We start from the raw sequence: 21,057 nt of genomic DNA, 5'->3' as shown, positions 1-21,057 counted from the left end.
TGAATCATGGGTACACTTAGTTTATTCACACACCGCTTCTGCATTTTGGCTTTTGCAAATAAAAAATGTCATAATTATTAACATATTTAACCTTTTGATAGAACAAGTTGATTTTTATTATGTCCTGATATGCAAAACCTTAGAACAGAAAAAGGGGATTGCATCTATGTTATCTTAAATCACATTTCTGGTTTATTTGTTTTTTGAGATGAGTGGCATGTGCACTACTGATGAGACTTTTCATGCATTTAAATGTACTCTGAACTGAAATATATCCCACCAGTTCCATGTAGACTGCCTAGTGGCACATCTACAGTTGGCTCTGGGTTGCATGAGGTCTAGAGGAAAACATCTGACGTGACAAAGCCAAAACAATGACTCTGCCAAAATGTAGCTGTGCTGTTTGTGCGCTCCCACCCTCAAATAAAGAGGCGGGCAACGGTGAACAAAGACGAGCGAGGGGGCAGAAAGGGGATGTTAAAACAGCCCACTTAACAAATGAGCAATTCTCCACTGAGTGACCAGTTGTTTACGGCCGAGTCCTTACAGTCCTTCAGTTCTTCCATCGAGATAAGATAAAGGTCAGCCTTCGTGCAGCAGCATCTCGGTCCAGCGATCTTCTTCCTTAATCTTAATTTGCATCGTAAATTCATTACGAAACATTATAGTTTAACAGAATTACAATCTTATTACAGGCTAGAGTTCTGCTGTTCAAAACAAAGTGGCAACATAATTGTCTGCTGCCCCCTTGAGGGGAAAAAGCCAAACATCTAGAAACAACAAGCTCTTTATTTTCATCCCACACAGATTAACATAAGGAACTGTAAACAAAACCTCTTGAATGGCCTTACGTAACAAATGCAAAAGAGGGCAATAAAAATGGAGACACTTCTGTAAAGGCTTTGATTGGTGTACAAACAACACAGGCATTGTCCTTGTTGGGTTTTCTTTGCAAATTCAACTGAGCTCACGTGAAAGACGTCTTCATAACTGCATCCTGTCCTCTTCTTTATTTTTTTGTTGGATGGAAGGGAAAACAACACGGAAAGCGCCGGCGGTGGATACTTTATAACAAAACAGCTGCCAACATGGAAAACTACTTGTCTGGATCAGGCAAAATACTGCACACAGTGATAAATTAAATTGCTATTAAACCGTTTGAACTCTACATGGATATATGATTATGATATTTAAATATCAAAGCAGCTGTAACAACCACCATTCACGATGCTCTAAATAGCTGGTGAAGGTAAGAACCACATAGTCTGGAAACAAACTTGCTTCACGTTTATTATCTGGCAGGCATTTAAGATTTGGAATGTCATCCACAAAAAACAAAAAAAGAAGAAAAAGAACCATCAAACAAAAGCTTTGACTATAACGTGTCGTGTTATTTTACGGTCCATGTGAGAGAAAACACCTAAGCGCCTTCACAGCATCAAACAAACATACAGTTTCAGGTTCCAAGATATGGCGAGGGCTCTCAAAAAAAGAACTCCAGTAAGGTCAGAGTATGAACCTTAAAACAAAAGTAAGAAGTGTCCCACCTCAACCTCAGTTCTGTACATTCAAAGGCCAGCGCTGACTGATGGGGAAATGTAAAGGGCAATAAAATGCTGCAGAAATGTCACTGCATCCCCACTTGACTGGGCCTCGTCATTCCCTTGAAGACTCGCAGCTTTCCTGCTCCAGTGAGATCAAAACTGTAGTCTGTAGTAATATAGGGCATCTCCCCATCAATGCCCGGCTGAAATAGAAACAAAGACACTACACGTCACAATAGAACAGTAATGTCATCTTTAGATATAGTTATACACAACTCCAGATCTGAGAACTTTGGAACTCTGAATGTAAATAAATGTAAATAAAAACAGAATGCAACTGATTTTATTCACAACAAATCAAAGATAAACATATCAAATGTTTAAACTGATACATTTTACTATTTGATGAAAAACTGTTTTTTAAATCTGATTTTTAAATTTAATGGCAGCAACAGATCTCAAAAGAAACTGAGACGGATGAACAAAAGTTTGGAAAAGTAAGTAACACTAAAAGGAAACAGCTGGAGCAAAACTGTAAAGACGTAAAACATCTCATCATCTACATGCCTGTGATAGTCGGACCCTCAGGAAGCAGTGCATTAAATAAAAAAGGAAGACATAATTCTGTCAAGGAAATCACTACGTGGGCTTGGACACTTCTAGGAATCACTGTAGGTGAACATAGTTCACTGTGCCATCCAGGTTAAAGCTCCATTATGCAAAGAAGAAGCCATATGTGAACGTGATTGATCAATGTCACCATCTTCTCTCATTTAAAATGGACTAATGGAAAAGTGTGTCAGATGAACCAAATTTTGGCTTTTTTGGAGGGGGGAAAACATGAATGCCAAGTCCTCAGGTACCACCTGGGTTGTTATCAGTCCTTAAAGAGCCTTCATCTCTAATGCTATAGAGGTGCACTTGTGCCTAGAGATGAAACAGCCTGCACATCTGGAAAGGCAACACCAGTGCTGCAAGGTCCATACAGGTTTTAGAGCAACACATGAGCCCTTTCAGATGGTATCGTTTTAAGGTGGGGGGGCCTGCATGTTCCAACAACACAATGCTTATTAACTGCATCTATTATAACAACATGGCTTTAAAGTAGAACAGTCTGAAGTGACTTTTCAGCAACTGAAAACATTTTTCATAACATGAAAACCAAATGAAAAAACATGAAAAAGGATCTAACCTGTGTTGTGAAGATACAGGAAGGCATTGAAATTGCTCCCAAGAGGAGACAGTTGACTTTACGAAGAACTGACGGATCTACAGGCGTCAGCAGGAAGTACAGACCCCGTGCCATGTCAATACCTCGGAGGAGCCCTGGAAGACAGTATCAAGTAAATATAACGACATATAACGACTCTTTAATTCTCAAATTGTCAAATGGATTTGGGTGCCCTGGTCTATTACATCTAATAAATGTGTTTCTTTATTCCTGATCTTAAGAATTGAATCTGGTGCTGAAACTTCAGTTTATGGAATAAAGTCTTCACTGCATAATCTACAAAACATTTTCAGCTCTTCACAAATATTTTTATTTCCTTCCTTCCTAGACTTTTTGGACCCCCCCCCCCCCCCCGATTAAATATAAACTTGTTTTTCTGACCAGTTACTAGAGTTAAAGAAAGAAAGCTTCAATAAACTGAAAAAAACAGTTTATTGTGGCAGTAACAATAACTTGAGCTTTTTTTTAAAAAGATATCAGCAACATACATTTTTAACTTGATAAAAATGTTTCAGTCAATGAGGAAGTATAGCCAAAGTCAACACAATAACTCAGAAAGGACACTTACCAAATCCCACACATGGGCAGATGGGTGCCTGGGAAAGAAAGACTGGACCTCCCTTACTTGCTACTTTTTCTGCCAGGCAGCAGAGTCCTACCAGACTACCACTGGAAGCATGAAACATGTGCGAGGGCACCACGTCGCAGTGGGTAACACCTAACGCAATCGCTGTGTGTGGAACCTGTGGGTTTAGCAAGAACATTGTTAGGTGGTTGCTTAATAAATATAAAAACATCTTTAAAAACAACAGATTGCAGTTTAAGGAGGTTTAAACCAAAACTGGAGCATAGACAGCCATTTCTCCCTGATTTAAATGTCATGAATTGTATTCATATATGTATAGACTGTGATCAGAGAGTCATGTGCTTATTGTGTACCTGGTATGGTGTGAGGCTGTGCAGAGGTCTGACTGGTCCAGGGTCCGGACACTGCAGCTGACTCAGATAGGCCAGGAGAGACAGATTTCTCTGCTCATTGCTACGCTGGTGTTTCCTGTCAAATGCAGCAATATGAGATGTAGCCAAGAGTCTGGAATAATGTTTTTACACCAGTATATTAATAATGGTGGTGCAGTGGTGTACTTACGCTGTTCCTTGACTCCCAACTCCTTGAAACTCTGCTTGTATACTAATGTGACTGTAGATTCTTGGGGGGCTGTGGCTTTCTGTAAACTCATCCAGAGCGGTCTGGGCGGGTGGGTGAGTCTGAAAGCCATCTGCTGTTCTCAGAAAGTCTGGAGTGAGGGCGGGGCACTGATTGACACCACTGTGACTGAGCTGGACAACATGGGAAACTGGGAAGAAGCGGATCATGTCAACCAGCAGCTTGAATCCAAATCCTGTGAACAGACACACATTCAGAAACATTTTTTATTATTAGTGTATTTAAATTCTCCTACATTGTTTCACTGATGTCACAGAAGGCAGCTCACACTGACCTTTGACCCAGCCCATGGTGTTGATAATAATCGGAGCCTCTCTGGTCTGGGATCTTCTGCACCATAAGGATTTAAGAGATTCCACATATCGATCCAGGTCTGAGTTGCATGATGACTGACCGTAGTAGATCATGTGGTCTGGAGTCTGCTGATGTGTGAAAGGAGGACCTGCAAAGCAGATCATTATACATCTTTTAACCCACTCTTACTAATCAAGTAGGAGTCAGAAATGAAGAAAACACTATAGAGCCTGGTTCTGCCTGAGGTTTCTTCCTGTTAAAAGGGAGTTTTCCTTCCCATTGTCGCCAAAGTGACTGCTCATAGGGGATCATATTATTGTTGGGTTTTTCGCTGTATGTGTTATTGTAGGGTCTACCTTACAATATAAAGCGCCTTGAGGCGACTGTTTATTTGGCACTATGTAAATAAAACTGAATTGAATTGAACTATAGAGGCATAATTCTACACAAAACCCACCATAAAATAACAATTTTGACATCGCATTTTAGATTACACATGATTCTCACATGTTACATAGGTTTAAAAGAAGCTGAAAGGCTAACACTTTTACTCCTAGACACAGGTGGACTGGCTGTGTCAGTTTCCAATCTTTAATCTAAGGTAACCAAGGAATGGCTCTTCCAACACATTGTTGTTAATAATTTAGCCCCAGTTGTAAAGATATAAAGATTTTGAACATATAATGAGGATTGAAACATACCTAAAAGGGGTTCTCTGACAGTGAGGAGAGACAGGCAACCAGCAGGGGTGAATTCTGTTTGACCAAGGTCACCTTCCAAATATTCGACACTAGCAGTGCTGAAGGAAAACAAAACATATCGTTATTCTCCACTTTAAATGACCCACAGAGATGTTTGTAGGCTGTAAAGACCCTTGTGTAAATGTGAACCAAGGCAAACTAAACATTACAATAAAGAGAGAGGACCAGAGCAGGACCAATGACATAGTGAACAGGACATTATAAAAACTGTAGTTAGTGAGAAACTTACTAATTCAGCAAGGTGTTAATGAGCACGCGAATAAATGTTGACTTTCCAACATTCTTGGTCCCGCACACCAGGATAACAGGACAGCCATCTATGTCTCCTGTCAATGAAAAACATGTCAGGTTTTCATGAAAGCAACCAAAGTGAGCATTTTGTTTTGGTATGTTCTTATCACATAAACGTCTGTGGTTCGATTCAGTTACAGAACAATTCTGCAGCACTCCTACTAAGAGTGAAGAGCAAAACTTACACTGATTATTATATTCTGTTTTTCTGCTGATCACTGTTAAACCAACACAATAACTGTGACTGGTAATTCTCAGCAACTGACCAACTTACTGTTAAAGCCCTCAGAGTGTGAAACACTTTCTACTGAAGTCAGTTAAGTTACATTTGGTATCTGTTAAGTTCTTATATAAACTCTTTTAGGAGCACTGATAACTAAACCTCCTTGTTTTGAACTAGTAAATGGAGCGGTTCTTACAGAGTGCTTTTCTATCCTGAGCACTAAAAGCGCTTTGCACAACTTCACCCAGTCGCACACGCACTGTTTCCTATCGAACATTCACACACATTCATACTCTGATGGATGCATCGGAGAGAAACATGGGGTTAGTATCTTGCCCAAGGATACTTGGTTAGTAGGTGACTTGCTTTACTACCTGAGCTACAGCCACCCCAAAACATGACAGAACAATTATTCATCCAGAATTAAAACTCGTTAGAAGAGCTAACACGATACTTTATGAAATAAATACCCAAACAAAAAACAAAATAAAGCAAAAAGCACAACAGACGGCCACTTAAGGACCAAACGAGTCTCTAAACCTGTGCTAAATATTTAATATGTACTTTTCTTAATGGAAAGCAATAATTTCATTCTGATGTTTTATTTTACTTAATTTTAAATAATAAAACCCAAAGAATTTTAAATGATTATGATACAATGAACTTTATTCAGTACTGTTCTGTGTGTGTGTGTGTGTGTGTGTGTGTGTGTGTGTGTGTGTGTGTGTGTGTGTGTGTGTAAGGGTTACAAAATAAATAAATTTAGCCTTGTAGCATAAAAGTGACTCGTGTATAATTTGGCACATCTAAAAGCGGGTTACCTTTGCACACACTGACTAATGTGTTAAGAGCATGTCTGTAGCTCTTCGACATTTTCAGCCCTTCAATGTAGCTGTCGAGAGGAATCATACCCAAACCGTTGAGTGGAGTGTCAAGAACAGCTGACATGAGTTCAGTCTACAAACAAGCAGGAGAAGATTTTCAGATTCTGCATGTAAATTATGTTGAAATTTGTCTGCTTTGCTGACTGTATCCAAGTGTGAACATATCTGCCACCTTACCATTGGGAGGTTGAACAATTCGCTGAGATCTGGAAAGCTGGAAAGAAACCGTGTCATAGGCGTCTCGATGGGCTCCAGCAGGATGATGGATGAATTTGTCGTTATGCTTTTTAACAGCTTCTTTCGTGATGCTGTTAAAAATGCATATTCACAGCAATTAAAAGTCAGAAAAACACGTTCTAATACTATATATTCAGCATTTAACTGATAGAGCTATATCAGTCTCTGTGTTTTATGATACATATGCCTTTATTAAAACTTCCTTTCACAGAAAATAATGCAGAAAAAGATGCTCAGATTAAATCAGAATCATCAAAGTTTCTGTTTAAAATCATATGTGTACATATCACAATTGTTACAATTTATTTACAGTTTAGTCACCATGTTTTTATACACCACTTTGCATTTAATCATTAGTTATTATTAATCTATAGCTCTCTCCCATAGCATGTCTTTTATACGGTCTTCTTCCCCTATTAACCAACCGGTCATGGCAGATGGCTGCCCCTCGCTGAGCCTGATTCTGCTTGTTTTTTCTTCTTAGAGAGGAGTTTTCTTTTCCACTGTCACCAAGTGCTTGCTCATAGGGAGGGTTATCTGCTTTTTAAGGATTTCTCTCTTTTATTGTAGGGGCTTTACCTGGCAATATAAAGGGCCTTGAGGTGACTGTTGTTGTGTTATGGGGTTATATAACGTTATAGCTGCACAAACTACAGTTTTACTGTTTTCACACATCTTCATCACTAGTTTGTCTCATATTTATGACTCAAAGAATAAGCACTCAAGAGTAAACATCCTTTTAGTGTGAGTGTGCACAGAAACTGAAGCAGAAAGCCTGGGCTAATGGAGAAAGTTGATGACCACTTTTTTAGAAATGCTTCACAGGACACCCTTTAGCTAATTTTCTATTGTTTACATTTCACTTAAGACAGTCTGCGAACATGCATTGCAGTGCAACAGGTGGGGTAAAGAAATTATAATTATTAGGGCTGGGCTATATCATACCGTTCACGGTAATACCGGTGTAATTTTGGGCAACGATAGGAAAATGAAATATCGCGATAGAAAATGGGTAAAACGCGCATGCGCAGTGCCTTTGTTTACATACGCACATGGCGGCGACGCAGAATGAGAAGAGCGAAAGTGGATCGTTGAATGAAACAGATGAACCAGAATTGGTTTGTAAAAATGCTGCAACTTCAGTGGTGTGGAACTGGTTTAGCTTTCATCCCTCAGATACACAACAAAGCACTATTTTTGGTAGAGCATGCTAGCGGGCCGTCATTATTACCGTGTTGTTTGGAAAATACGGCACACTTAAAATCAATCCTTTGATTTTTCTGAAAATCGACAGTGCTCCTTATAATCCCGTGTGCCTTATGTATGAATTCTGGTTGTGTTTACTGACCTCGAAACGAGGTATGTACACGGCGCTCGAAAATCTGTCAAATGTTTTAGTACGACTTTGCTAAGCTACAAACCTGCACCGCTTGATGGATTGTCGGAGCATTACGGCTATATTAGGCAGGAGCCTCGCGGAGTGATACGTACTGTGCTTCAACATAATATTACCGTATTGTGTGTGTATAACCTCTTTTTAAGTTTTGTGGCTATTATACATGGTTATGCTGAGGATATGTCGACCAGTTTCCACTGGAAATGCCTTTTGGTTAAACTGTCAGCAAGGAATTTGCATTTGCACTGTTACATTTTTATATAACTTTAATGCACATAAAAAACAGCTGCTTGTGTAAGTGAAAATACATTGATGGGGTTTTTTGCACTAATAAAGTTGTGGAGTTGTAAAGTATTTTGTCTAGTGTCAATTATATCGTCAGTTATATCATTATCGCAAATTTTCAAATGTATATCGTGATAAATATTTTTGGTCATATCGCCCTGCTCTAATAATTATTATCATATAATTATTAGCTTAAAAAATCCAGACTTTGCAAAGAGAAATAAGGTCCAGCTAAGTAGAATTCACAGTATTTTTACCTATATAATATGAATTCTAACCAAACAGACTTCCTAGTGCTATATTTTAACTGGAAAAACCAATACAAATGCCTAACTTCAAACATAAAAGAAAAAGTGTGCTGCTCACCTTGTGGAAGATACTTTTGGAGGATGTGTGATGCCTCGTTTCTACTTTCCAACGCTCTGATGCTTTCTAATCCTCTAATACTCAGTGGACAATGTGATGCTGGGGAGAAAAGCGAATATGACTGCTGACCCTCTTCGATGGTAAATCCCATAACTTCTACACGACCATAAAGACAGGTCAGAAGGCACTTCCCGCGGAAACACAGCGTCTGCAGGTAAGACATGTTTAATCACAGAAATTAATTGACATCAGATTAAACATCTACATGTCCAACTAAAAATCAACTGACGCATACCTGATCCTTCTGCATGACAAGTACTGTGCGGTTCTCTCGATCGTCTCTCTGCGCACAGTGATGCAGAGCCTCTCCCTCCAATCTACCTCTCCGGACATCCTCAGTGTTATCTGAGGTCTCCATACCATTCCCATGCACTGACTGGGAATACTCCTTCCAGTCCTGTGAGTCATCTGAGTCATTGTCCATGGTAAACACTGAGCTTCCATTAGCCTGAGCATGTGTCTTCTTAATTCCAGACTCAGAAGAGCTATTCTTGTGGTTAGAGACAGACTTCACTTTATTTTTCAGCCTCTTGACAGATGTTTTTTTCCTTACAGACTCCTGGTGCTCCTTCACCATGCTGATCACCACAGGGCTAGAGTTTACATTAGAGAAACTGACGGGAGGTCTGCACCGTTTACCCTTCGCATCTTTCCACTTGTGAGATTTATGTTTTACCTCTGCGTGTTTGTTCACTTTCATGATTGTCAGCAGTCAATTAGGTAAAAGAAAAATGAAAAGGTGAACCTGCAAAGAAAAGGATGCAGTTCATCAACTTAAGAATAAAGAATGGAAACAAAGCATTTACACTCAAGCAATTATTAGTTTAGTTCTGTGGAACCCATCTAGTTTACTTAAAGAGCAACTTTATTTCATGGCATTTAACCTTTGTACAGAGATTTTTATTGTAATAATATGATAATTATTCTAATAATCTTCAGTTATTTTTAATAAGTGTTCATCTATCCCGATGCCTGGTTATTTGTGCGTTGAAACTGTTGCAGTCAAGTTCCCTCTATGGTGTTAAACATCAGTGTTAGCTTCCATCACAGGTAGCAGACAGTTTATGCTTAAGCTGACTTGTCTGCTTACATCTTATTGAGTTCAGTTAAATCCACAAAGAGCAGCAAATGTCAGAGGAGCAGTGGTGCAGGTCAGCTGATCACAACATGCAGAGGAGCTGGTGAGTGAAAGGAGAATGGTGGCTAAGCTGCCATCCCTGCTGGACAACATCTCCCACGCCATGCAGGAGACTCACAGCACTGAGCAGCTCCTTCAGTGGTAGGCTGCGGCTCCCACATGATAAAGGTTATCTTATCTTCTCTTAAACAAATCTACTCAAGCTCACAACACATGTTTTTGCATGTGTTATTCCTAAGGGACATTTTTTCCCCAATGTTGTAGGCAATATTAGGGTTTGTTTGTTTTTTTTTGTTTTTTTTTTTACATTTAATCTAACTTGAGTATTTTTCACCTCTTGGAGTCATTTTATAAGACTCTTAGAGTCTTTATAAGACAGTAAGACTGTTTTTATTATGTTTATTTTAATTTTAAAATGACAAGGCATAGAAATTTACATCAACACTCCATCATTTAAGATTAAGTCATGCAGGCTCAGTTTCATATGCAGGTTTACAGCATTTATTCCATAGACCAGAAAACCATACTAAACAAACATTGAAGGCCACTTACAAAAACCCACATGCAGGCTCAAAAGCCCATGAACACAGCTACACTACTTCAGGTTACTCTTTGTTTACGTTATTCTTTTAAAATTGTGTTTACTGTTTCAGCTGCTGTAACACAGGAACTAATCCACGTTTGTGATGAATACAGTACATCTTCTCTTAGATTAAATAATCCTGTTTATAGTCTTGTTTTAACATATCCGTTAGCCAGAGCTAGCTTTCTTTTCCAGCCACAGCTCAATAAAAATGAAAACTAGAGCCAAATATGTCGGTTTTCCACAATCTCTCAAAATGTGAACAGAGCAATGAATAAAATCACCTTCACGCAGTATGACAAGAATGCAACCTCAATTTTAAAATTGGGTTGAAGTTATCAAGACCAACTTCACCTAACACCGCCTCAAAAACTAGCATTAGCTGCTAGCTAACGTTGTTGCTTCCCGAGAAAACACTGCTTTAAAACAGATGGCACAAAGCTGTAGTTATAATCCCTGTGCCTTGGCTGCGAACATGCACAAGTAATGTTTATAATTATCTTAAGAGACACTAAAGAGCTAGTCACTTGTTATTGCAACGGTGCTAACAGGCTAATACTTACATGTGTGAGCCGCAGACAGACGCTGAGTCCGGATGGTCAACTATGACTTTACCCGAAGTGTTATTATCTGCTAAAAGAAGCGTCTAACAACTTAATTAACTTTTTTAGTTTTTTTTCCCAATACGTCGATAATATTACAGACAAATGGAGCCACGAGTAAGAATATGGTTAGTCTCAGATTTTGATTCATCTAATCGTTAACATTTTAATATTGTACGACATAAAACATTCCCGGAGTGCGGTCGCATAAACAGCGTCACATCCTGTTCACTTCGCACTTTTTAGGGGCCTACAAGAAACGAAAACAAGGTGCACGAAGCTAGGTTTTTCTGTTTTATCACTCTGGCTCATGTTACGCCCGGATCGTGTGCAGGTTACAGAGAGGCCCGTCGTGTTTACTGAGTTTTTAATTGAAAATTCAAACGCGAGCTGAAGCTGTCTGCTGGACAGCGCGCTAAGGGAGCGTCTTTAAAGAGATGTGCTAGGAACTAAACGTGGAAGTGCAAAGTGGGTGAGAGTTTGCAATTATTTCACGAATGCTTTTTCGAATATGAACACTGAAAATGCACTAGGGTATGTTTAGACTTTATTTTAAAGGCAGCTCAATAAGTGTTGTAAATATAAGGACAATAATTTAAATCTAATAATTATTTAATTTGTCCATCTAATATTAAGAGCCATGCTCAGTACATACTTTAAAGTACAGGGTGGGCCATTTATATGGATACACCGTAATAACATGGGAATGGTTGGTGATATTAAAGTCCTGTTTGTGGCACATTAGTATATGTGAGGGGGCAAACTCCTCAAGATGGGTGGTGACCATGGTGGACATTTAGAAGTCGGCCATCTTGGATACAACTTTTGTTTTTTCAATAGGAAGAGGGCCATGTGACACATCAAACTTATTGGTAATGTCACAAGAAAAACAATGGGGTGCAGGGGTGCAGGGTTCGCAAAATTTCAGGGACTCTTCAGTTTTTGGTAGCCCAAAATAAATTTAAGTAGCCCGAATAAAAAATTTTTTTGATTGATGTTTTGTTTCCTGTTTTGTTTCCTTTACAATATTATACATTAAAGTATAATATTGTAACGGAAACAAAACATTAATCAAAAATAGTTGAAACACAAATTACAACATTGTATAAAAATTACAATCATCAACTCAAATACTTGGTTCTAATTGAACAGAAATTTCTATGAACTTGTAAGAACTGTGTAGAACATGAATCAGTCTGTGTCAGATCCTGAATTTGAAATTTCCACTGAAGTCACGGGTAAGAGGCAAGTGGAACCAAGATCGAGGCCATTTGCTTTTTGAAGTTTGCAAAGACTGCTAAATTTTGCCAGTGGTAGTTCACTCTTTGCAACATGCTGTTCTAAACAGATTTTTCAGGTTTATTTTTAGTATGTTATTTGCAATTGGTGTTTGTTCAGGGAAAGATATTGCAGACTGAGCAATAATGCATTTCTTGCATTTCTCGTGGGTTCTAATGGGGGCCTTTCTTAAAATTACTGGTCCCAGTAACAAAGGCGCTTGTCGACTCAGAAATCGAGGGAAAACCAACAACACAGCAGAACATTATGTTATTTACACGGGTGCACATAAGTGGTCCGCATGTGCGCATTCGCTGTCAAAATAAAAGACGCGCACCAGATAATTAGTTGCAACGCGCGTTTGCGTCCATATAAAATGCACTGTTTTTGTCCGCTAGAGTGGGATTTTCACGGCACATTCTGCACCACATCTCTGTGCGTTCATCATTTGTTTGAAGCCAGCTCACCTCCTGCAACCACTTTTCCGAGAATACGTGCTTCTTTTGTGGTTCGGACTCCTTCTGACATTTCTTTGGAGGTGGAGGAACACCAAAGTAATTGCTTAAAGGGTTTTGCTTCTTCGACATCTTTAAGAGTTGTAAACAAATGTCTGTCCTCCTCCAGAAAATCTTATGTACGCAAACACGCGTTGCAACTTCTTATCTTGTGCGCGTTTTTTATTTTGACAGCGAATGCGCACCTGCGGACCACTTATGTGCACCCCTGGTTATAGCTTGTCATATTGCAGCCACAGAAATTCTTTTGTCCATGAAACCATAAAGCTGCACTTTCTTTTTGCCTTATAGTCTGATTTGTCATAACTTTTCCGCTTTGTGGTAAGCTTTTCTTTGGCTGTCACTTCTTCACCCTGACCTGTCTTATTTGGCTCAGCTGCTGCTTTTACACACGCACTCACATAACGCTCAGCGATTCTCTGCGCGATCAACCTCTCACATGTTTAAGCTTGCTGCGGGAGATTTCACTTGTCATGTTTGCATAGTAAGCTAACGATTGATAAGACGATGTCAGAGGAATTGGTGCGCAAATTATCGTCACTCACTATACAGTTCGCGCGATTGCAAAGTGAAAGCAAAAAACAAGCGCAAATTCAATGTCACATATTGACAGTGGCTCACCGATGCCAATGACATAATTACCCAGCTACATTTCCGAAAGAATGCAAAAGCATTGGCATATATTTTTCCTTCCTATGATAGCCCGACGGGCAGGGCAGAGATAGATTTTGGTAGCCCGACTGGAAAAATCGCGATTTTGCGAGCCCTGCACATGTACCACATATTCATAGCATCTAGTAAAGACAGGGGTAAAGATGACAATAATGAACTAAACCACAATCAGAAACATCAGGGTGGATAAAGATGTAATTAGTGTTGGAAAATTAATGACACCAACCTCTACCACAGGGGAATTGTAGAAAAGGGGAGAGGCCAAAGTGGTACCCCAAATTTATAGGGTTGCACCAAAGAAGAAGTAGAAAAGGATGAGTAGGGTCTCTAACTGATATAAAAGTAACGGTGTGGGGTTTTGAACACATTTTGTGTAATTATAACAATATGTAATTTATGACCCGGTTACACATTCAAATGTCTTTTTTTGACCTCACACGCACACTTGATTCTTCAGTCAGTGCAAATACAGTACTGTGCAAAAGTCTTAGGTTACCTCTCCTTTAAATTTTGCTATGAAAATGAGAAAAAGATGCTAAGGGTTATTGAATGAGGAAATACAGGCTATAAGGCAAAAACAGAGGTTTTACAGTTCTGTTCTATAACATAGCTCGAACTCTCATAGGCAGCTTTCTTGACATTTCTTAAGTAGTTTTCAGTTTTCAATTACGACACGAAAGAGCCGATAGATACAGAAAAAGGTTCAGATATCTCCGTACCCCACTTAGCTTGCATAGTTTGATGTGAATACCAAAAATCCTAATTACATATGCAACGACCCCTCTACTTTGCAATTTAACAAACAGCTGATGGTTCACTTTGTCAAATGCTTTGGGCGCATCTAAAAAGCACATAAAACTGATGTGTTCTGTCCCTATATTTGTATATATATTTATGTATAGATCAGTATTACTCTTAAAACCAACTTGATTATCAGTTGTTGTTATATGCTTTTGAAATCTGTGTTTAAACACTTTACAAAATACATTTGCCAAGACAGTTGGTCTCTAATTATCAATACTAGAAATCTTCCCACTTTTATCTTTCACTACTGGCACTAATATAAATGATAACATGGAATCAGGTAAAATACCATCAGTTTAAAATCCTGTAAAGCACGTTTAGAGTGACATGTGGATTTTTTGACTAGGTGCTCTGCTGATAATTGGTCTAAACCACACGCTTTGTTTGATGTGTCTCATTTACCAGCCATCTACAGTGAAGCAGGAGGCATGTCTGCAGCAGAGAGCAACCATGCGCAACGTGTCCTGTCTGCCCTGAACCAGCAGAGGGCAGTGGGCAGGTTTTGTGATGCATCATTGAATGTGGGAGACGGGGTAGTGTTCCTTGCTCATCGCAACATCCTCGCCTGCTTCACTGAACTCCTCCAGCAGTCAAACGTGCCTTCTGCAACAGAGTTCTGCCTGCAGGGATGCCCCAGTGATGGCTTGGAGCTGCTCCTAAACTTTGTCTACACCGGAGAGCTGAAGTTGGATCCTCACAACCTGGACAGAGTCCAGCAGGCAGCAGCCAGCCTGTGCGTACCAGAGGCACTCACACGCTGTCAGCAGTTCAAGGAGACCTCTAAGGAGCCTGTGCCTGTCAAGCGTAAAAGAGGTAGACCTAGAAAGTCTGCCTCAGACATCACGAAATACGAGCCCACCATTGATACTGCTGCAGCCAGTTTTACCACTGCTGCCACTACTACAGCAACCACCACACGCTCTGGCCGAGTAGTGAAGGGCTCCAGGCGACTTGTGACTATCGATGAGAGCCCTACAACTGAAAACGAGTTGGCCCCGCCTCTTCCTGTGGAGAAAGAAGTTGGTGATGCAGTTGTTGAGGAAAACCAAAACTCAGATCAGCTAGCTGGTGAAACTGAGGTAGATACAATAACATAAGCATGAAAAAATATTTCAACGACGGGGCATTTGTGCGGATAGTGTGTTTTTAAAGAGGAATATAGGGGTCTTTATTACACCTGTCTTGCAGGTAACGGGGCTGCAGATTAACGACAATGTTATTAGCCAGGTAAGTGGGGGAGTGGAAGCAGAAGACGATAATGATGACGTGGGTATTCCGGAGGAGATTCCCGAAGACACAGATGAGGAGTATGTGCCTGCTACTAAGCCCGCTTCCTCAACCACATCCCCGTCTACGGCGACTGGACAGAAATGCAAGGCCCAGAGTCAAACAAACAAAAACAAGAATGGTCAGGCGATGGAGGATGATTCTAAGAAGGCCTCCGTGCAGTGTCCCATCTGCTTCAAAGCCTTCAAGAGCAAATACTATCTCAAGGTTCACAACAGGTACAGGGTGTCACCTTTTGTTTTCTTTTCAAACGCTCTTAAAAGAGTAAACTAATGTCTCATCTCCACAGGAGGCATACTGGGGAGAAGCCCTTCGGTTGTCTTAAATGTGGAAGACGGTACTACAGGAAGGAGAACCTTTTGATACATGAGATGAGAGACTGTGCTAGTGCGCTGGTGAGTAAAGAAAATCACACTTTCACGCTTTCTCCAACCCTCACTATGAAGAATCCTCAGTGTTTTTACTTTTATAATTCCAGACGTACACCTGCCTCATTTGTTCTACTACATTTAACACAAAAGAAGCGCTACGATTGCATACTGTCACCCACACAGGAGAAATGCCCCACAAGGTACAGCATACACCTAACAAAAAGCATAACTGAGTATGTCACAAACCTGAAGTGAATATGAAGAATGTCTTCATCACATTTTGCAGTGTTCAACATGTCCTGAACAATTTATGTACAAGAAAAACTTGACAGTTCATATGATGAAGGTGCACGGTTACCCCAAACCACATGCAGTAAGTACCTACAGTCAGCAGCACCTTCAGTATGTAATTTCAAACTCACTTTAACCCAAATTTTGGGGATTTATGTTTTGATTGTGTTGCTGTGTTTCTAGTGTTCCCAGTGTCCCAAAACCTTCTTAACTCGTGCGGAGCTGCGTGTGCACGAAGCCGCCAAACATCGTGGAGAAAAGCCGTTTGTGTGCGAGGAGTGTGGCCATCGGGCATCTAGTAGAAACGGCCTGCAGATGCATATCAAAGCTATCCACAGGTTGGAGAGCATGTTTTCTGTGAATTTCCTCTTGAGGATGAGTAAAAGTGTAAAAGACTTAAAGTTTTAATGAAAACTATTTTAAGTCTGTTTTGTTCTTGCTCACAGAAATGAGCGCCCTTTTGTCTGTAACTCGTGTGGCCACGCCTTCTCCCAAAAGAACAACCTCAACATGCATCTGCGTATACACAGTGGCGAGAGGCCATACCAGTGTCACCTCTGCGGGAAAACCTTTAGGACACAAGGTAACAGCCATATTCTCTGCACATAAGCACTTTATTCACCTTGTATCCACCCCTGTGACAAATTTAGAATCAGGAATTTGCCTAAAAGAAGCAAAAGAAAGATCTCATGCATCTCAAACTAAGACCCTACTTGCTCTGAGGTAATGCTGTGCCACCCAAACGTCCCTACATTACTATCGATGGGGTCCGGTGTGTTTTGTGCTTCTAAGAGCAATCACTTAGCCGTTTTGCTGCCTTTGCAAACTTTCACTTTAACTGCAGATATTGTGATTTATGTTAATCTCTGTATTTCACTGCCAGCCAGTCTGGATAAACACCACCGGACTCACACCGGCGAGCGGCCCTTCGGCTGTGATGTCTGTGAGCAGCGCTTCACAGAGAAAGGCGCTCTTCTCCGACACAAGGCCAGCAAGCACGAGGAAGGCCGCCCCCACTGCTGTCACATCTGCGGTAAAACTTTCAAAGGTCAGGTGCTGATTCTACAATAAATTTGTTGTTACTCATGACCTGTGCCCTGATGAATGAAGCGCTGCTAATGAAAGAATCACTGGTGAAGTGATTTCTTCTTTATTTTCTGGTCGTTCTTTTCTCCTTCAGCGAGGGAGCAGCTGCGCGTCCACCTGCGTCGTCATAAAGGCATGAGGAAGTTTGAGTGTGTAGACTGCGGCTACAAGTTCACTCGACAGGTTGGTTCCAGCACAGTTTCTTCATCTTCAGCAAGCTCATTTTGCAGAGCCCTAATCTAACCCACCACAGGATTTATTATACACCCGAGTGTTTTAGTTTTAACCCTAATTTAACTTCAGGAAATGTGAAGAGATTAATCATTTTGATGGAGGTGGTTTTATTGTAGGATGTCTCCCATGCCAATTTTCCAAAAGCTTTGATCACCATTCATCACCATTCTGCTATTCACGCCAGATGGGACTAAAACCCACAATCTCCGTCTAAGAAGGCGAGTGGCACATGTATTAGCCACTCGGGCTACTGCGGATAGGGAGTGAGTGGACACAAATGTCAATTTTCAGGGGCACGCTTATGTGAATGTGCCTGAGTGAATTTAGTGTGTCCTAATTCAGACTGTTTGCTTTGTGGTGTGATATTGGTCTATAACTGCTATTTCATACAAACAGGATTTTTTAGAAAAGAAATAAAAAAGATAAAAGCAAGTTTCAAAAAGTGCAAAGCAAAGTTCTTTGGTCATAAATATGAAAACTGGTAAAAAATTTATAACTGAAGCTTTTATATAATGAACAAAATAATCCATCTCTTTAGTTGCCATCAATGTTCCAGGTAATTAAATTAATTACTTTTATATTATTTTTTGTAATCATTTCAGGTCTGTATCACTTGCATGGTAATTTGCACACTGTCCCCATATTCAGACCCTTCTAATCTTTAATGTCATTCAGCAAGAATCACTAGTTTGTGGGCTTTTTTATGTCTGGCTATGACAGCTATATAAAGCTTTATATCTATCTTTCTAACGGGTTTATGTTTTTGTGTGACATTTTACAATTATTGGAATCTACTAAACTAAGTTTGCATGAGACACAGTTAAACATAATCCTTCTTTATTTATACTGGGTGTTTAGAGTCCCTTTCCCCTCCCTTTAGGCCAACTTTCTACTGAATGTCTGACCCTGCCACCAGGTGTATGGGTGGGTCTTCTGTGGTCACAGCCAGGAGCTGTGTGGCTGAGACGACCATATTAAGAATGTGTAGAGTCTGAACTTTTCACTTACAGGGATATTTGTATAAACTTGACTGTAGACCGACATGACTATACTGTATATCTAGAATTTTTGTGTTCTTTTTGAAGCATTCCCTCACTTGCATCATGTTAGGTCATTACCCAACTCTCACATTTTCTCTTTAGGCACATCTGCGGCGTCACATTCAAATTCACAAGCGCACTGAGAACTACAACCCGCGGCAGAGGAAGCTGAGGAATGTGATTGTGCAAGATTTGGATGGAAGTCCGGTTGAGACCGAAGCTCCCAAATCGGAGGAGGCCTCGCTGATCTGTGATGGGTCCACTCAGGAGTCCACAAACCGAGGAGCTGAATCCTCAACAGGTCTCACCTCTGGCTGCATCGTGAGAGTTGTGATTGAGTCGAGTGATGCGGTGATGGAGGAGGTTATTTCTAACCAGAACTTGGGAGAGGTCGAATCCACGCAGACTTTTCCTGTGCCGCAAGTGTTGCAGCAAACACAGCTGGTTACCGAGCCCTATGAGTCCACGATAGACATGGAGGGAATTGTTGAGAATTTGTCAGAGAGCAAGACCTGAAGCGAGCAAGTGTGCAAAACAACAAGTCTGCTTCTGCTTCTGCTTCCACGCATGCAAGAAAAGCAGATTCATGCACTCTGTAGTTTACACAGAGTAATTAAATTGCACGTTTTTAAATGCTGTTTGAATGTAAAATGTTATTTTCCACCTTGTTAAGACAGGTTTTGTCAGTGTGCTTACAGCAGCTGGAGCTCGGTGTCACCTTACATTGCTGATTAAAGGAGAACGTTTTCCGTGCAGTCAGAAAAGCATTTTCTTACTTTTGGTTACAATGTGGTTACAGTGTAACAAATGTAGTAGTTCAGTGTTTTTTTATTAGGGTTCCTCCAGGTGGTGGTTTTGTACTGGACTGCATTGTGTTTCAGGATGTTTCTAATATTCTTTGAAATAGAAGAGTTGCAGAGCAGTAAAATTGCACAAGTGTGTAAAAAAAGTAAAGGCAGTTACAAGGTGGATGAGTGCTAACAGCCAATCATGAATGTAAACAATGAATGTAAAATTATTTAATCTTTGATGGGTTTATTTTAACCTGGTGTCTTTCATATTAATGTGGCTCTATGGGCCATGCTAATTTTGCAGGTTCCATCTCCACTGGAATAGAAAATGGTCCTTCAAAACAATGTGGACAGTGGTTCCCAAATGATTTATCAACAAAACATTATTATACACGTTATATTATATAGTTGTGGCTTACCTTTTCGTGTGAATTTAACACACAGATTGGGTCGATATGATGTGCCTTTTGTGCCAGAGAAACAATGAAATGCCCTCTAAAAAAAACTAAAAACTTTAACCACAAGGTGGCAGTATTTTACCAGAGCTTTAGTGCTGTTGTCTATTCCAAAAAGCGGTGAATTGTTTTATGTACTTTTGGAATTATTTTGTAATTTTTACAAATCCAATATTTCTATGTTAGTTTAAAACAAACCAAAACAAACTGCTTGAGGATTTTCATTGAGCTACTAAAGTAACTAAGTAAGACGGTAACACCAGCTTGACTATTTTGCGCAATGTTGGATTAAACATTACACTGACTCACTGCACCATCTTGTGGTTCAACAGTTTATATTCAGTCTTTTTGGGCGTAACATCACAACTGTTGCTCATTTTGAAGAGTTTAATTCCTTTAATAATTTTTTAAATGTTTTTTATGAAATATTTTTTTTTGCAAAAATGATCCTTATCACATGGTTTCTGAACATTTAGCCAGAGTAAAACATTTAGAGAACAACAAATACCCGAAAAGTTCCCTGCAACTTTCCAAACCGTTATGTTTTTTCACGTCTACGTTTAAATGTTTGATTAAAATACTTGTTTGTTCCCTTCACAATAAGCAAAAGGTATCACAACAGGTAAAAGGCATATTTTTGAGCAATTTATGTTAAACATTTGTCCCAAATCTCTGCAATGATGGTAGGGACTGCAAAGTCGTAATGGCCACATACAGCAACTGCTGCCAGATAGAAGAATACCAAATTTCACCTGAAGGAAATGGTTTCAAAACATTTCTTAGATTTATATTTGGTGACAAACTCGTCAGGATAAATTCTAGCGCACCTTTGATGTTTACTGGCCAAATGAATTTGTTTTCCTGATGCAACAGGTGCAGATTGTTTTTAAAATGTCACACAGGTTAATAATATTTCTTGAGATGTGCTTTTATGTTTAAGTGAGCTCGTGTTTATTTCACAGTCTTTTGAAGCTACTGTCAACTGTTTCACTGAAATATTTGCTGCAACCTTGCTGAGAGCAAATCATTGTGACTCAGCAGAATAAACTACGTCAGACCTGCCTGCAGTTTAATTCATAGTAGCCACCGTGGAAACAGTGTACAACCACAGCA

General features: G+C 39.9%; 2 protein-coding genes across 5 annotated transcripts; one reads left to right on the top strand and one right to left on the bottom strand.

Annotated features, from left to right (window-relative positions):
- Positions 1–771: 771 nt before the first annotated feature.
- nol9 (nucleolar protein 9) lies at positions 772–11,333 on the bottom strand. Of its 2 annotated transcripts, none has more exons than XM_084916508.1 (13): positions 11,082–11,333; positions 9,033–9,542; positions 8,738–8,945; positions 6,631–6,761; positions 6,391–6,526; positions 5,285–5,381; positions 4,996–5,093; positions 4,275–4,442; positions 3,923–4,175; positions 3,715–3,829; positions 3,344–3,518; positions 2,737–2,870; positions 772–1,747 (listed from the first exon to the last, which is right to left on the bottom strand). In XM_084916508.1, exons 2-13 carry the CDS (start codon positions 9,495–9,497, stop codon positions 1,628–1,630), a joined length of 2,100 nt encoding a protein of 699 aa, XP_084772634.1. In that variant the 5' UTR covers positions 9,498–9,542; positions 11,082–11,333; the 3' UTR covers positions 772–1,627. The 2 variants fall into 2 exon arrangements, with proteins under 2 accessions (XP_084772634.1, XP_084772635.1); XM_084916509.1 differs by lacking the exon at positions 11,082–11,333 and adding an exon at positions 9,888–10,231.
- An 11-nt stretch (positions 11,334–11,344) lies between these two features.
- Positions 11,345–21,007, top strand: zbtb48 (zinc finger and BTB domain containing 48). Of its 3 annotated transcripts, none has more exons than XM_084916505.1 (11): positions 11,345–11,588; positions 14,795–15,468; positions 15,578–15,894; positions 15,966–16,071; positions 16,155–16,247; positions 16,334–16,420; positions 16,522–16,676; positions 16,785–16,921; positions 17,222–17,386; positions 17,519–17,607; positions 18,801–21,007. In XM_084916505.1, exons 2-11 carry the CDS (start codon positions 14,818–14,820, stop codon positions 19,212–19,214), a joined length of 2,214 nt encoding a protein of 737 aa, XP_084772631.1. In that variant the 5' UTR covers positions 11,345–11,588; positions 14,795–14,817; the 3' UTR covers positions 19,215–21,007. The 3 variants fall into 3 exon arrangements, with proteins under 3 accessions (XP_084772631.1, XP_084772632.1, XP_084772633.1); XM_084916506.1 differs by having other exon boundaries at positions 11,345–11,592; XM_084916507.1 differs by having other exon boundaries at positions 11,353–11,390.
- Positions 21,008–21,057: the final 50 nt, after the last annotated feature.

The sequence above is a fragment of the Perissodus microlepis genome, chromosome 20 (assembly GCF_051167445.1).
Source record: "Perissodus microlepis isolate ML-2025 ecotype Zambia chromosome 20, ASM5116744v1, whole genome shotgun sequence".
Lineage (NCBI taxonomy): Eukaryota > Metazoa > Chordata > Actinopteri > Cichliformes > Cichlidae > Perissodus > Perissodus microlepis.
This window is presented reverse-complemented; position numbering and strand designations above follow the sequence as displayed.